Source organism: Ursus maritimus, unplaced genomic scaffold (genome assembly GCF_017311325.1).
Source record: "Ursus maritimus isolate PB19 unplaced genomic scaffold, ASM1731132v1 scaffold_2, whole genome shotgun sequence".
Taxonomy (NCBI): Eukaryota; Metazoa; Chordata; class Mammalia; order Carnivora; family Ursidae; genus Ursus; species Ursus maritimus.
Genome location: NW_024424452.1, coordinates 44,928,315 through 44,942,840, shown reverse-complemented (window position 1 = coordinate 44,942,840; position 14,526 = coordinate 44,928,315). Strand labels below are relative to the sequence as shown.

The 14,526-nt window shown below is 42.3% G+C and overlaps 1 protein-coding gene across 1 annotated transcript in view; it reads right to left on the bottom strand.

The window, feature by feature from the left end:
• The window catches only part of SDHC (succinate dehydrogenase complex subunit C), a 33,331-nt gene extending 19,157 nt beyond the window's left edge, over window positions 1-14,174 (bottom strand). The window contains exons 1-3 of the mRNA XM_008700642.2: window positions 14,079-14,174; window positions 9,227-9,283; window positions 7,327-7,428 (exon numbers count right to left, since the gene is read on the bottom strand). Of these exons, the coding sequence (XP_008698864.1) occupies window positions 7,327-7,428; window positions 9,227-9,283; window positions 14,079-14,098 (179 nt within the window). The 5' untranslated portion in view covers window positions 14,099-14,174. The remainder of the gene's footprint in view (window positions 1-7,326; window positions 7,429-9,226; window positions 9,284-14,078) is intronic.
• Window positions 14,175-14,526: the final 352 nt, after the last annotated feature.

Sequence of the window (14,526 nt, the reverse complement as noted above, 5' to 3'; positions counted from 1 at the left end):
TAAAGTTAATATTCATCCTGGAAAGTCAGCTTACATAGGAAATGCTGAGCACAATCAGACCATACTTTCAGCATTCTAAAGGCAAGCTACTCAAGTAGGCTGAAAAAAATCTCAAAAAGAAATTCTAACTATGTAATGAAAATGGTCACAGTAAGAAAGGAGTAATGGCCAAAGAAACCAAAAAAACTGGCTAGACACCACTCTGCTTAACTCAGACTTAACAGGATAAATATAAAAGGCGGAAGAAGAGCCACATAACAAAGGACAAGCAGAGAACAATGACATAATTTGGTTAGATAAATCAGGAGACTAAAACCCAGAATGAGCTGAGGCTTGCAAAAATGTCAAGGACAACAAAAAGGGGCTTTTAAAATTGTATTCAGGGAAAGAAAGCCTCCTAACCGGGATGGACAATTTTATGTTAATAGATGACAGAGTACAAAGCCGATTGCTCAACTATTTTATTTGTCAAAGAGAATGATTATCAGACTGAAAAAGACAGAACAAATATTGATTTGAGAGAACTGAAAAAAACAGAGGCGGGGAAATTGTTAAGACATTGCTTAGCATTCCAAATGGACTTAGGGCTCGTGGCCAGCGAATGAAATCCCATGACTGGAAGAGCTACCAGAGGAAGCGTGCGCGAGGCTCTGGATATTTAGAAATACTGAAGTGGAAAATGGGGGTGAGACAAGAAACTGCTGGAATCAAACGTGACCCTAATTTTCAAAAATGGTTACAACCACAGCCTGGGTCAGCTGAGTGCTGAGTAGGTAAAGGAGATTTTATTTCCCAGACACCCACTGTACTATTTCCAGTCCCGCATGACCTTCCAGAGTCTTGTCACTCCTTATCGGGCACGTAAGCATTGAGCCCCTTGAACCTGGGCAGAACTTGATGATTGATGGCCTCAAAAAAGAGACTGTAGCAGAACTGACACCGCATGACTTCCAAATCACACTCTCTTCGGCTGTGAGGAAGCCCAAATAGCCCATACAGAGAGCTCAGGTAGCAAGGCTCAGGCAGGGAGAAAAGGATGGTGCCCCCAACAGCCAGAATCAACCCAGGTCATGTGAGTAAGTGGATCTTCAGATTAATTCAGCCCCAGCCTTTGTGTTTTCTAGCTGAGGCCTAGACATCACAGAGCAAAGGCAAATCATTCCCACTATTTCCTGTTTGAACATTACGTAGGAGTCTGGTACAGAAAATCAAGATTTTCTTAATTCACTTATAGAAAAGATAATCACTAAGAGCCACTAAAATTTTCCCTCAGGAAAAAATTTTTTCGGGACATAACGAGATCCCTTTGAACACAGATTAGATCTTATTCATCTCTGTATTTCCAATTCCTAGAAGAGTATCAAGCACACTGTGAGCAATCAACAAATACACTGATTTGAAATGTATTAATTTTATTTCCTTTTTGACTGTCACTGGAATGTTAATCAAGGAAAAGCTAGAGACATAGGATATATGAATTTCAGCAAGTGATTTAACAACCATGTGGCAAATAAAGCCATCGACGACGTAAAATGCTTTTCTCCAAGGAAGATGTACAAATGGCCAGGTAGTGTATGAGAAGATGCTCAGTATCACCAATCATTAGGGAGATGCAAATCAAAACTATAATGCGATACCTCGTCACACCCTTAGGATGGCTGTTATTAAAAACAAACAAACAAAAACAACAAATAACAAGTGCTGATGAGGAGGGAGAGACACTGGGACCCTGTGCACTGTTGGTGGGACCGTAAAACAGCGCAGCTCCTTTGGAAAACAGTATGGCGGGTTCCTCAAAAAATTAAACGAAGAATTACCATATGATCCAGCAGTTCCGTTCCACTTCTGGATAGATCCCCAAAAGAACTGAAAGCAGGACTCAAAGAGGTACCTGTACACTGATTCTCCCTGCGGCGTTATTCACAAGAGCCGAAAGGCGGAAGCAACACCAATGTCCATGGGCGGATGAATGCATAAGCAAACTGTAACGTGCGCCTACAACAGAGGCTTCATTCCGCCTTAGGAAGGAGTGGAATTCTGACAGTCTACAATATGGACGAGCCCCTGAAGACAACGTGCCGAGTAAAACAAGCCAGGCACAAAAGGACAAGCGTTGTATGATTCCACCTTATGAGGACCCAGAGTAGTCAAATTTATAGAGAGAGAACATTGAACGGTTAGGGGCTGGGGCTGGGAGCAGAGGAGAAAGGGAATTATTGTTTAATGAGCAGAGAGTTTCAGTTTAAGAATATAAAAGGATTCTGGAGATGGATAGTGGTGATGGTTTGTACAAGGTGAATATGTTTAATGCCACTGAACTGTGCACTTAAAAATGGTTAAAATGGCAAGTTTTCACTAAGCATTTTTCACTACAATAAAAAATGTGAAAAAGGAGTAAAAAGACAACCCAATTAAAAAATGAGCACAGGACTGGAATATTCCTTTCTCCAAAGAAGATATGCAAATGGCCAATAAATACATGAAAAAATATTCAAAATCAATAAACAGAAGTCAGAGAACCAGTGTGCTTAGATTTATTTTATATCATTCAAGGTAAAACTAGAGCCACTGGCTAGAAGATATAAGAGGCAACAACTTCAATAAAGGAAGCGTCTTTCTGATGGTAAGAGAAGTTCCAAAGGGAAAAGGGGGGCAGTGAGTTCCTTGTATACTACAGGTATACAAGCACAGGCAGACAACCACATGAAGATACTGCAGAGATATTCACTCAGTAGGTACAATGGTGGCTTTTAACTTCGTGTGTGTGTGAGCAGCACCCTTCTTGAAACGCAAAAACGCAATATTTAACACAGATCAAGGCAAAGCTGCTTTGGTTACCCAGGGCCAGGGGCCTACAGTTTCCTCTGAACGTTGGCCAGCCCCCACACGATTACCCACAGAGGCTTAGTGGAATACCCAAAGCCCCGGAGCACTCTGAAAACCAGTAAGGTTGATGATGAAATTAAATTTTACAGACCCTTCAACTCTAACTTTAAAAAAGTTTTTTCTATTTTTTTCTTTTTTTTAAGATCTTATTTATTTTAAAGAGAGAGGAGCACACAACCAGGAGAAGTGGCAGAGGGAGAGAGAGAGGCAGGCTCCCTGCTCCGGAGCCCGACTGGGGCTTGATCCCAGGACCCTGGGACCATGACCTGAGCCGAAGGCAGATGTTTAACCGACTGAGCCACCCAGGCACCCCTTAAAAAAGTTTTCTAACATCCTTTTCAATGACTCTTGTTTTCCTGATAACTTAAACCCTGATACACTCTTGCTTTGATAAACTGACTCAACTTATTAAGATGAAAGAGTATTTCATATGGTGCTAATTTAACTTTATTTTCATGCCTCCTCCAAACAGCTCTAGAAGTTAGTAATAGAAAATATGATGCCATAAAACATAAATCAGCCATCTTTCCTGGACATATCATCTCGGAAACTGCCCTGTGTTCCATGATGCTTTTCCCCCCTACAAGCGTGTCAAGAGTTTCATTAACTCCAACAGCAAACAAGGTAGTGAAAGACTCAAGCCCACCAGCTTACTATCATTCATTATGTGACCCAAGAAAAAAGCCCAGGGCTTTATTTATTTATTTTTTAAAAGATTTTGTTTATTTGAGAGGGAGAAAGCTAGAGAGTCAGGCGGGTGGCAGATGGAGAAGTAGGCTCCTCATTGAGCAGGGAGCCCAACATGGGACTCAATTCCAGGACCCTGGGATCATGACCTGAGCTTTAAATATACATTAAGAATAACATAATAATAAGTTTTTCACCATTATAATCCCCCCCAAATGTTTTCTCTCTTAAGAAAAGTTTACCATAAAGTTGCAGGATTAAGACCACTTATTAGGATCCTTCTGTTTTAGTAGAATGTCCAATTTCTGCAATCAGAATTATTTCTGGAATCCGGCTTGGAAAAAATCTGAAGCGTTGTGGTATTTGTGGAGGTGGTTAAAAAATGGCCAGCCTCTCTGGCAAGAACCCAAGTAAAGAGAGTAGTGGAGCCCAAGGAGCAGCTCGTGAGGGGTTCTGCTTTGCCAACACCAGCACGGCAGCTATCAATGTTACTTCTGAGAACACCAGATAAGCAGCTACAGACGCAGCTATGTACAAGTGTATACTCGCGTACATACATGTGCCTCTGTGTTTGCAGACATATACATCCCAGTTCTACCTACTGCAAAGGCCTAGAAGCCATGACAGCCTGGCAGCAATGAGCACATTTAGCACCCAGATCTTGATTGCACAGGAGCGTTCTTGAAGAACTCCCACTGGCTGAGTGTGGGACAATTCAGACATCAAAATAAAGGGAGAGTTAACCTTTGGGGAAAATAGGAACTATGAAATAATAAGAAATATGGATATACATTGTCTCCGTTCCTGGTTCCTGACACTGAGTTCCTAAAACCCTTATAATCTTAGTGATGGGAGTGCTAGGAACATCTTTTGTTCTAATATTTGGTCTTTGACCCTGATTCCTGACACACAGTTCCTAAATCCCTTGGAATTTCCTGGGTGGTAAGAGTGTCCTCTGTTCTAATGAGGTGACTCTGGATGGGGGCTAGTTACCAGAAACACTGAGCCATGATTAGAACCTTGGAGCTTTCCAGTCCACCCCCTTTCTTTCCAGGGAGGGAAGAGGGGCTAGAGATTGCGTCAATAATTGATCATGCCTACCTGATGAAGCCTCCATAAAAATCCCAAAAGTGAAGGATTCAGAGTTTCCACGTTGGTAAGTACATCCACACATGTCAATCAGCTATCAGCTGTCATATCCCTTTTAATGAACTAGTAAATGTAAGTAAATGTTTCTAAGTTCTGTGAGCAACTCTAGCAAATTATTGAACCTGAGAAGGGGATAGAAAGAACTCTTGATTTATAGCTGGTCAGTCAAAAGCACAGGACTTGCAAACTGGCATCTGGCGTGGGGGGCAGTCTTGTGGGACTGAGCCCCTAACCTGTGGGGTCTGCACTAACTCCAGATAAGTGTCATAAATGAATTATTGGACACCCAACTGGTATCCAGAGGGTTGGAAAACTGGCTCGTGTGGGAAAAACCTCCACACATTTGATGTCAGAAGTACTGAAAACAGGGGAGCCTGGGTGGCACAGTCGTTAAGTGTCTGCCTTCGGCTCAGGGCGTGATCCCGGCGTTCTGGGATCGAGCCCCACATCAGGCTCCTCCGCTGGGAGCCTGCTTCTTCCTCTCCCACGCCCCCTGCTTGTGTTCCCTCTCTCACTGGCTGTCTCTCTGTCAAATAAATAAATAAAACCTTTTAAAAAAAAAAAAAAAGAAGAAGTACTGAAAACAGAAAAAAAAACAGTGCTGTTTTTCCTTTAGGTGGTGTCACAAGAGTAGAGGAGAAATGAGTTTTTCCTTTTAGCAATCCTTGAGACTGATAAAGAAAGCAAACTTTAGCCTATTTATTTATTAATTTATTTATAAATAAATCTAGAGGGTATGATGGAATTAGAAAAAATACAATCTGGCAACCATCATTGTAGTAAGTGACTCCTAGTAATAACTAATGAATGTTGATAGTAAGTATCATGAACAGATGGGGGGGGCAGGAGTCTCACCACAAAATAATTAACAATAAACACAATATCTTTATTCATTAACTTTACAGATGGAGAAACCTAAGCAGACACATTTTAACTAATGATAAAAGTCAACATCGCCAGCAATGGGATAAATCATGATCACATGTAGCTCCCCCTCCCCCAGGCACTGAGAAGAACACAGGACCACTAAGAGCTATCCCTGCCAAAAATGCATAAATCACAAGAAAACGTCAGGCAAACCCAAACAGGAACAATCTAAAAATGTTAACGTCATGAAAGATAAGGAAAGACTAAAAAACTGTTCCACACTGAAGGAGATCAAAGAGTTAAACGGACACTAAATGCAGTACACAATCCTGGGTTGGATCCTGGACCTGTAAAGGACAGTATTAGGACAACTGACAACATTTGAATGGGATCTGAGGATTAGATGGTGACACTGAGTCAAAGTTAATTTTTTTTTTAAGATTTTATTTATTTATTTGATAGAGAGAGACACAGCGAGAGAGGGAACACAAGCACAGGGAGTGGGAGAGGGAGAAGCAGGCTCCCCCGCTGAGCAGGGAGCCTGATGTGGGTCTCGATCCCAGGACCCCGGGATCATGAACTGAGCCGAAGGCAGACACTTAACGACTGAGCCACCCAGGCGCCCCCAAAGTTAATTTTCTGATTGTGATGGTTTGTACTATAGAGTATCCTTGAATTTTGTTTTGTTTTGTTTTAGAGAGGGAGAGGGCAGGGAGGGGCAGGGGGAGACGGAGAGGGTGAGAGAGAATCCTGACGCCGGGCTCAATCTCACGACCCTGACTGAGATCAGGACCTGATCCAAAATCGGATGTTTAATCAACCAAGCCACCCTAGAGTGCCCTTGAATGTAAAAAACATGCACTCAAGTATTAAGGGTTTATGGTAGGTAGAGTAATGACCTCCCTGAAGATGTCCACACTCTATTCCCTGGAACCTGTATTTTACCTAAATGGCAAAGGGAAATTTAAAGTTGCAAATGAAATTAAGTTTGCTAATAAGCTCACCTTAAACTAAGGAGACTGTCCTGGATTATCTGGATGAACCCAGCATAATCACCAAGGTCCTTAAAAGTGGGAGAGGCTGGCAGAAGGAAGGAATCGAGAAGAAATGTGACAATGGAAGCAGGGTTGACATGGTGGGAGGGAGAAGAACGTCACCCATCATTGCTGGTTTTGAAGATGGAGGAAGGAAGCCACAAGCCCAGGAACTCAGAGTAGCCTCTAGAAGCTAGAAGAGGCAAGGAAACAGGTTCTTCCCTTGAGCCTCCAGAATGGAATGCAGCCCTCCCAATGCCTTAATTTTAACCCACTGAGACCTGTGTCAGACTTCCGACCTATGGAACTGTACGACAGGAAGTGTGTTGTTTTGAGCCGCAAAGCTTGTGCTGAGTTGTTACAGCAGCGTTACAGGACTGACGGAACATCATCTCTGGACATGTTAACAAAGTGGGAACGTGCATAAAGCTATACAGGAATTCAGTGTATTGTTTTTATAACATTTATGTAGATTTGAAATCGTTTCAAAACAATGTTTTTCAATTAATGGGAATTACATTTTGACCCACCAGCATTTTCCATAATCATAGTTCTGCAGGATAAATTACCCTATAAGGCCAGAAGACAGAAAACAGTCTTCTTCTTACAAAAAAGGCTTGAGGGAAATAAACAGGGAGGCAATGGTCCAACCTCCAGAACCTTCACCTATTACTTCTAAACTCCCTGGTTCCAGAGACCTTACCTGTAGATAGTGATATGGGGAGACAGAGGACGGTTTAAATCAGTGTTCTTACTCCAGAACCTCTCCATCTCTTCCTTGGCTGTGGTTCCCAAAGGAACAGCACTGAAATAAAACCAGAAGGCTTTAAAATGATTAAAAGTAAACTTGGCTTAAGTTTTTACATAACAAAAAGGTAAATTAAAAAAGCTAAGCTCTAAGCTGGGCTGGATGAGCCCACTGCATAAGGAAAACATGTTCGTCCACTCCCCTTGTCTCTATGCCAAGTCTGACTCAGTTATTAATAACCCCAATCACCCAGTGAAGTCGTATCAGAGGAGAACTCTTCTTTCCAATCCCCCAACACACAGGTCCTGCAACAGAAGCTCAACTTCTTTCATGCTGCACAGCAGAGCAAGGGCAATATTTCAAAACCATTTAAATAAATGCATCACCCTTTCCCCAGGCCACGGGTGCTGTCTCATACACAACCACCTGCTCTCATCTGTTTTGTCAAGACTCCCTTTCAGGTTCTCAAAAATCAAGAACTAGATCAGCTCAGTACCTCTGAACAGTTTCTTGGTTTCCCTTGTCACAGGGTTGGGTTGAAGCCAAGTGTTGAACAGCTGCGTTCAACAATTTCATTTATTACGTATCCATATTAAACACGATCCCATCCCACTCAAGAAAATATAACCTACCCATAGATTACTTATTAATTACAGAAAGAAAAAAAAAAACCCAGTAACTTCATAGTGGAAAAATACCTAGCAGACATTCCCTTATTCAAATGATCACACGCCCCCTGAAGTGAATGTAACAGAGAATATACATCACTTGAGTAATACTCCTGCCAAAAACAGGTAACCTGACTCTAATTATAGGAAACGGTAAGACAAACCCAACGTGAGAGACATTCTACAAAATAACTGGCCTGTATTCTTCAAAAATGTCAGTGTCGGGGCGCCTGGGTGGCACAGCGGTTAAGCGTCTGCCTTCGGCTCAGGGCGTGATCCCGGCGTTCTGGGATTGAGCCCCACATCAGGCTCCTCTGCTATGAGCCTGCTTCTTCCTCTCCCACTCCCCCTGCCTGTGTTCCCTCTCTCGCTGGCTGTCTCTATCTCTGTCGAATAAATAAATAAAATCTTTAAAAAAAAAAAAAAAACTGTCAGTGTCATAAAAGACAAAGGAAGGCTAAGAAGCAGTTCCAGAGTAAAGGACACTAAAGAAACATGACAAGTAAATACAATGTACGAGCCTAATTAGCTCCTGGATGGGGAACAGGAGGACTGTATTTCTCTAAAATACATTCTATGGGACAAATGGAAAATCTGAAAACGATCTCTATGCTGGATAAGAGTACATCAATTTTAAATTTCCTGAATTCAGTAATTGTGTTTGTATAATTATACTGTTATATAAGATAGTGTTCTTGCTCTTGAAGAAGCAAAATGTCGTGGTATCTGCAACTTCATCTCAAAGAACTCAGAGAAAACACTAACAGTAATTAAATATACATCAGTCTGGACCACACTAAATTGTCAATATTAGACCAGGTTTGACCAACAAAGGTAACGATTTTGTAAGACACAACCTAAAATACATAAAAAAGTAAACTGTGTTTACTTAAACACAGCAAAATGTTAACAACTGATGAATCTAGGTGAAATGTATATAGAACTCCACTGTACTATTCTTCCAACTTTTCTGAAAGTATAAAATATTTCCCAAATTTAAAGTTTAATATTTTTATCCTTCCTTCTACTACCAGATGAGAAAAACAGTGACCACAATCACTAAATTTTCAGCCAACCTTCTGCAACTTCCTTCTTTCATACGTATCCCCAAAATCTAAACCAACGACCCACTGCTGCTCCCTGAGAGAAAAAAAGTCATAATAACCTCCACAAATTTAGAAACTTACTTTCTGATACAGAGCCAAGGACTAAGGTGGGCACGGAGGCAATGACGGCCAACATGTCTGCAAGATAAGAAAATAATGAGTCAATGAGGGGGGGGGTGCCTGGCTGGCTCAGTGGGTGGAATCTGCGACCCTGAATCTCAGGGTTGTATCCCCTGAGCCCCATGTTGGGTGTAGAGATTACTTAAAAACAAAATCTTTAAAAAAAAAAGAGAGAGAGAATAAAGAGTCAACACACATTACGAGATCAACCTCAGTTTATCAACGTCTCTATTTTTGTACCGTATTAGATTTAGGAGTGGAGGGAAAAACTAATAAGATGAAAACAAGGACAGTATCAATTTCCTTGAGATTATTTTTTAGTTGGAAAGCTACAACTTCAAATAACTGGAGAATAATCAGATATATAACCTACAAATGCAAAATAAAGTCTTAGCCAAACACGAATAATACAAGATAAAAGAATAATCAGAGTTGGTAATTTTCAAGAGAGAAATATAGAATGTGATTTTTTTTTTTTAGTTAGGTGTTAAAGGACAGGGGTAAATAAGAACAAGAACAAGAATAAGAATATGCCTCAGATAACTGCTGCAAATGGATGAATTAAGAAGGTTGAAGAATAAGGGGTTTGTGGAAGGAAGGTCCTAAATACTAAGCTATCATTTTAGGAACTGCCATCAAGTTCCAGACAAGCTGGATGAACTTCAAGTCAAAAAGTCTCTAATCATGCAAAAAGCATGGGAACGCAAAGACTTCCCTGACCAGTGAAGAGTTACGTGAGGAGGGTACACAAGTGTTCTACCAAAAAGTTGCTATTTTTGAAAGGTACACATTAGTACCAAAACTGCTTTTCAAGTCTAAAACTAAGACGTGCCCACGCATTCTATGTAAAGTGAATTTAACTGATCCAGAGTTCACAGTATTATGAAAAACACGACCACGACGCCCCTTTATTCACATTATATCAAATCTTTCCAAAATTATTTAAGAAAGTTACCTAAGTGGGATTAAAATTAAAAATACATTGATTCTACAAAAGTTTACAGTAGATCTACTACATGTAAAGCACTGTGGGGACATAAAATCTCCTTGAGATCCAATGATCTTCTAAAAAAGCTCACGGTGTCCTTCACACCACAGATACTAGATGCATAAAGAGGTCAAAATCCCTGTGCTTTACGTAGGACAGTAGAAGCGCCCACTATTTGAAGGCAAAATAATCCAATCAACACTTCCTTCAGCTCTTCCTTCTTTCCAGCTTTGGAGGCAAGAGGTGAATACCGACATTGTGTACGGAAGGCTCCCAGAAGGGAGAAGTGGGAACAAATGTCTTCAATCAATTGAAGTAATTGTGGTTCTGAAGTTGCAGGGCACGCATTCCTCACACCAGGCGAGGTCCAGTCACCCAGCTACCCGGCAAGAGTTTGCAGATGTGGGTTGGAATCTACAGCACTCTCTGTCTCGTGCTATTGTTTCCCAGACAAATGCCAATGTAAGCTTTCCACAAGGCCCTCGCAGAAGCTAGCTGCACAAACTCCATAACCTTATTTGAAATATGACAAAAGTAGGTATCTATCCTTGCCTTTAACGTGAAACCAGGAACTCTGAAAAGTTCCACCAAGGCTTGTACTTTATACGTTATAGCTCAAAGGTAACAGTATTTTCTTTTTAATTAACACCCAGAATGTATCATTCTAGTTAGTACTGTTCCCTTCTAAATGCAATAAACATATACCCAAAAATGTAATCACTGCTCAAATCATTTCTGAAACTCTTCTCTGGATTGGGGCAACAACAGTCATGCAGAAAGAACATCAAAGTAAGAGTCAGACTAGAGTTCTAGTTCTAAGTTGTATAACTTTATGGAATCACTGAGCTGCAGCTTTTTCATTTATGAAATGGGATTGGTAAGACCCACTGACTGGTTGCTGGGAGGATGACACAAGAAAATGTACAGGAAGGCACTCTCCAAACCGCAGTATTGCCCATACATATGAGATATTACTAATATTTCATTGGTCTCCCCAAGGTCTTTAGAATTCACATCACGTTCTTTTTAAAACCCTCAGTGGTGATAAAAACATTCATCTGCTGAAAATGGATTTGACTTTTGGAGAAAAACAAAAGTTATTCAAAGCCAAGTCTATGTGATCAAACTAAATAAAACCATTTTTGGGGGCGCCTGGGTGGCGCAGTCGTTAAGCGTCTGCCTTAGGCTCAGGGCGTGATCCCAGCGGTCCGGGATCGAGCCCACATCGGGCTCCTCTGCTGGGAGGCTGCTTCTTCCTCTCCCACTCCCCCTGCTTGTACTCCCCCTCTCGCTGCCTGTCTCTCTCTGTCAAATAAATAAATAAAATCTTTAAAAAAATAAATAAAAATAAAACCATTTTTGGTCCAAAACAAGATGTGACTACAATATAATGAGTTTCTCTTATATGATCTCTAAACTTGATCTGATGGTATGCCAAAAAGTTTTAGAAATATCTGATGTAAGAGCAACACTAAAATAGATGTGTAACTTTGAAGGACAGGATGAAGAGCAATCGTTTATATACAAAAGTTCTCATTAATGGCTATTAGGACCCAACCTGCTCCCAAGCTACAACAGGAGTCACCCTTGATTTCTTCTTTTCTCTCACCCCCCCCATATATATGCGAGGCACCACCCAATCCTATCAATGCTATCCGGGAAACTTCAGTTCATTGTTTTAGTCCTTACCATTTTCATTTCTCACAAAAGGGCTAGAAAAGGAGCTCCTGAACTGATCTCCCTAGCATCACTCTCTTCTCTATCATTCAATATTACCAAAGCTAACTTACTGAAAAATAAAGCTGACCTCATTGCTTTTCTGCCCCAAAGTCTTTTAACAGTTCTGTTGCTTGCAGTATAAGGTCCCTATGATAGCCAAACAAGGCTTTTCTCAACACAGCCCAAACCAACTCTCTGGATCCATTCTCCCACAAATTCCCTTCAGCCCCTTATATTATACTACCGAATATTATACTACATACACCCAGACAGAGCAAGCCGTCTTAGGACCACATGCCTTCACTTGTGCTGTTCTTTGAGCGGAACCTCCCTCACTCTGATAAACTCTTCCTTCAAAACCCAACAACTCCTAGATGGCGACTTCACCGCTTCTTTAGCCTTACTTGCACCTGCCTGGCTTCTACACCACTTCTTCCTATCTCTGTATCGACACATACTATGTTGCCTGGTAATTAATCTACTTATCTCTCCTAGCCTGAGCTCTTCAAGGATAGGACTGGAATGCTTTCTGTCTGTAACATCTACGATGTCTGACACATAGGAGAGGCTCAAAAGAAGTGGTTTCTAAATGAATATGCTTATTTTAAAAAGCAGTCGTGTATATTTAAAGTTAAACCTTATTTTTAGAGGTGTTTCACATGTAGCATTTTATATGATGAGCGATGTGCAGATAGTTAATGACTCCCGGTGACTTTGTGCTTAAGTAGCATGAACTTTATCTGACAGAAGTCTAGCTGTTCTTAGCTTAGGTCTCTATCTCCGTCTTGGCTTTGGCAAGTCTTTCCTTGACTGAGTGCCAAAGGAGCTTGCATTACTCAGCAGGTTATTCATTCCTGGCTAGTCTGTGAACTGTTTAGGGAGTATACAAAACATAGAGCACTAGTCAATGAACAATAATCCTGACCAATATGATCATTTCAAGCTAAATGTTAATTCTACCAAAAGTCCCTGACATCTACCAAAATATATCAAAGAATTCAAAACCAGTCAATTATGGTAAAACTACCTGGAATAAAGACTGCAGTTCTGAAGAGACTGGCCCTGGTATGCCTTAGGAAAAAAAGATACATTTGGAAATGAGAGGGAGAAAAATGATGGATTGAGATAACCCACTCCTGGTATCAACTCCGAGAGGAGTCATTTTTTCACAGAGAAAAACTAAATAAAGTCCCTCTATTTTTATACTGGGTGACTGAAGTGGAAAGAGAAATGAGAAGACATTTGGGGAAATCAGGAATTAAATCTCAACATTAAAACTAACTTTCCATATCAAATAGTTTCCAAAAATAGGCTTGGCACGAAACTATGCTGGCATTTGTACCAGGAGTGTCTAAAGTCACTGAAGTCGCTGGGTCTAGAAAGGCTCTGAATACAGAATGAAGCCTAGAAAGAGGACAGCTCAGGATGGAAGAAAATCCAGGGTACTTCTCCAGACAGTGAATGACCTCGTATAGAAAAACTGAGACATCCACACCACACACACGCCCCCCCCCCCCCCGAATTCCCGGGGCTGCTGTGGGGCAGCAGAGTGACCGCTATGGGCGCTATTGCTAATCGCCAGCGCGGTAGGAATCCAGGTCTCCTGTCCCTCCGCCAAGGGCCCGTTAGAAACTCAAGACAGTGTCCTCTCATTGCCAGCAACCAGCGTTTGCAGGAGTTTTAAGCAAAGACAAAGTACACCAAGATCCCTCTCCCCGAAGCCCAATTCCTGAATAAGACCTCGAAGTCCTAGCGGATAATCCGCTGACCTCGAAGTCATAACTTTACTCTCTCGGAGCTTGGCTCTCGGTGTGGCCCCGAGAGCAATCTGGGGGAAAAGTACTGGAGGTGGGGGGAAGTGGAAGGGGCGAGAGCCGCGCGACCCGTCGGTAGGGAGCAGGGACGAGATAACCGGCCAGTGACCCCGAGTACCGGAGCGGCTGGGGGAAGAGAAGGGGCCCTAGGATTCCACAGCGCGCGGCACGCACAGCCGTGGGGCCTTCCCCTGCCCAGGCACGGGGCAAACAGCCGTCAGCAAGATGTGAGGGGCAGTGCAGGGCTCCCGACGGCCGCGGACACCGACTCCCAGCCCCAGGCTAAAGTCACCTCAACAAGAGCGCAGCCATCTTGAGTTCCGGCCTGGACGGAAGTGACGCCCAACGTCCCCACCGCCTCAGGGCGGGGTCTCTGTCACGTGACAGCACTCGCTCTTTATAAAGGATGGGGCGTGGCCGTGTTCCAGCTTTGTTCAGATTCTTGGTTTTTGCTGGTTCTGTCTTCTCTTCCCCGTCTCCCTCAGCTCGCTTCTACCAGAATTTGCCAGAGATTTGGCAGAAATGGCGCTGACTCAGACTCTACAGTCTGCATTTTACCTGCGAACATAATTAATTTCGTTTCGCACTACTGAACATCTTACTTGGCCTGATGCTTCACCAGGGACTCCTCAGTCTAGTTTCGCCCCACCTCCTTCCCAGGTAGGCCGGCTAGGGCACCCACGGAAACGGGCTCCATCTCGTTGTAATGGGAAGCTTCGCCGATGGAGAGATACGCAAGT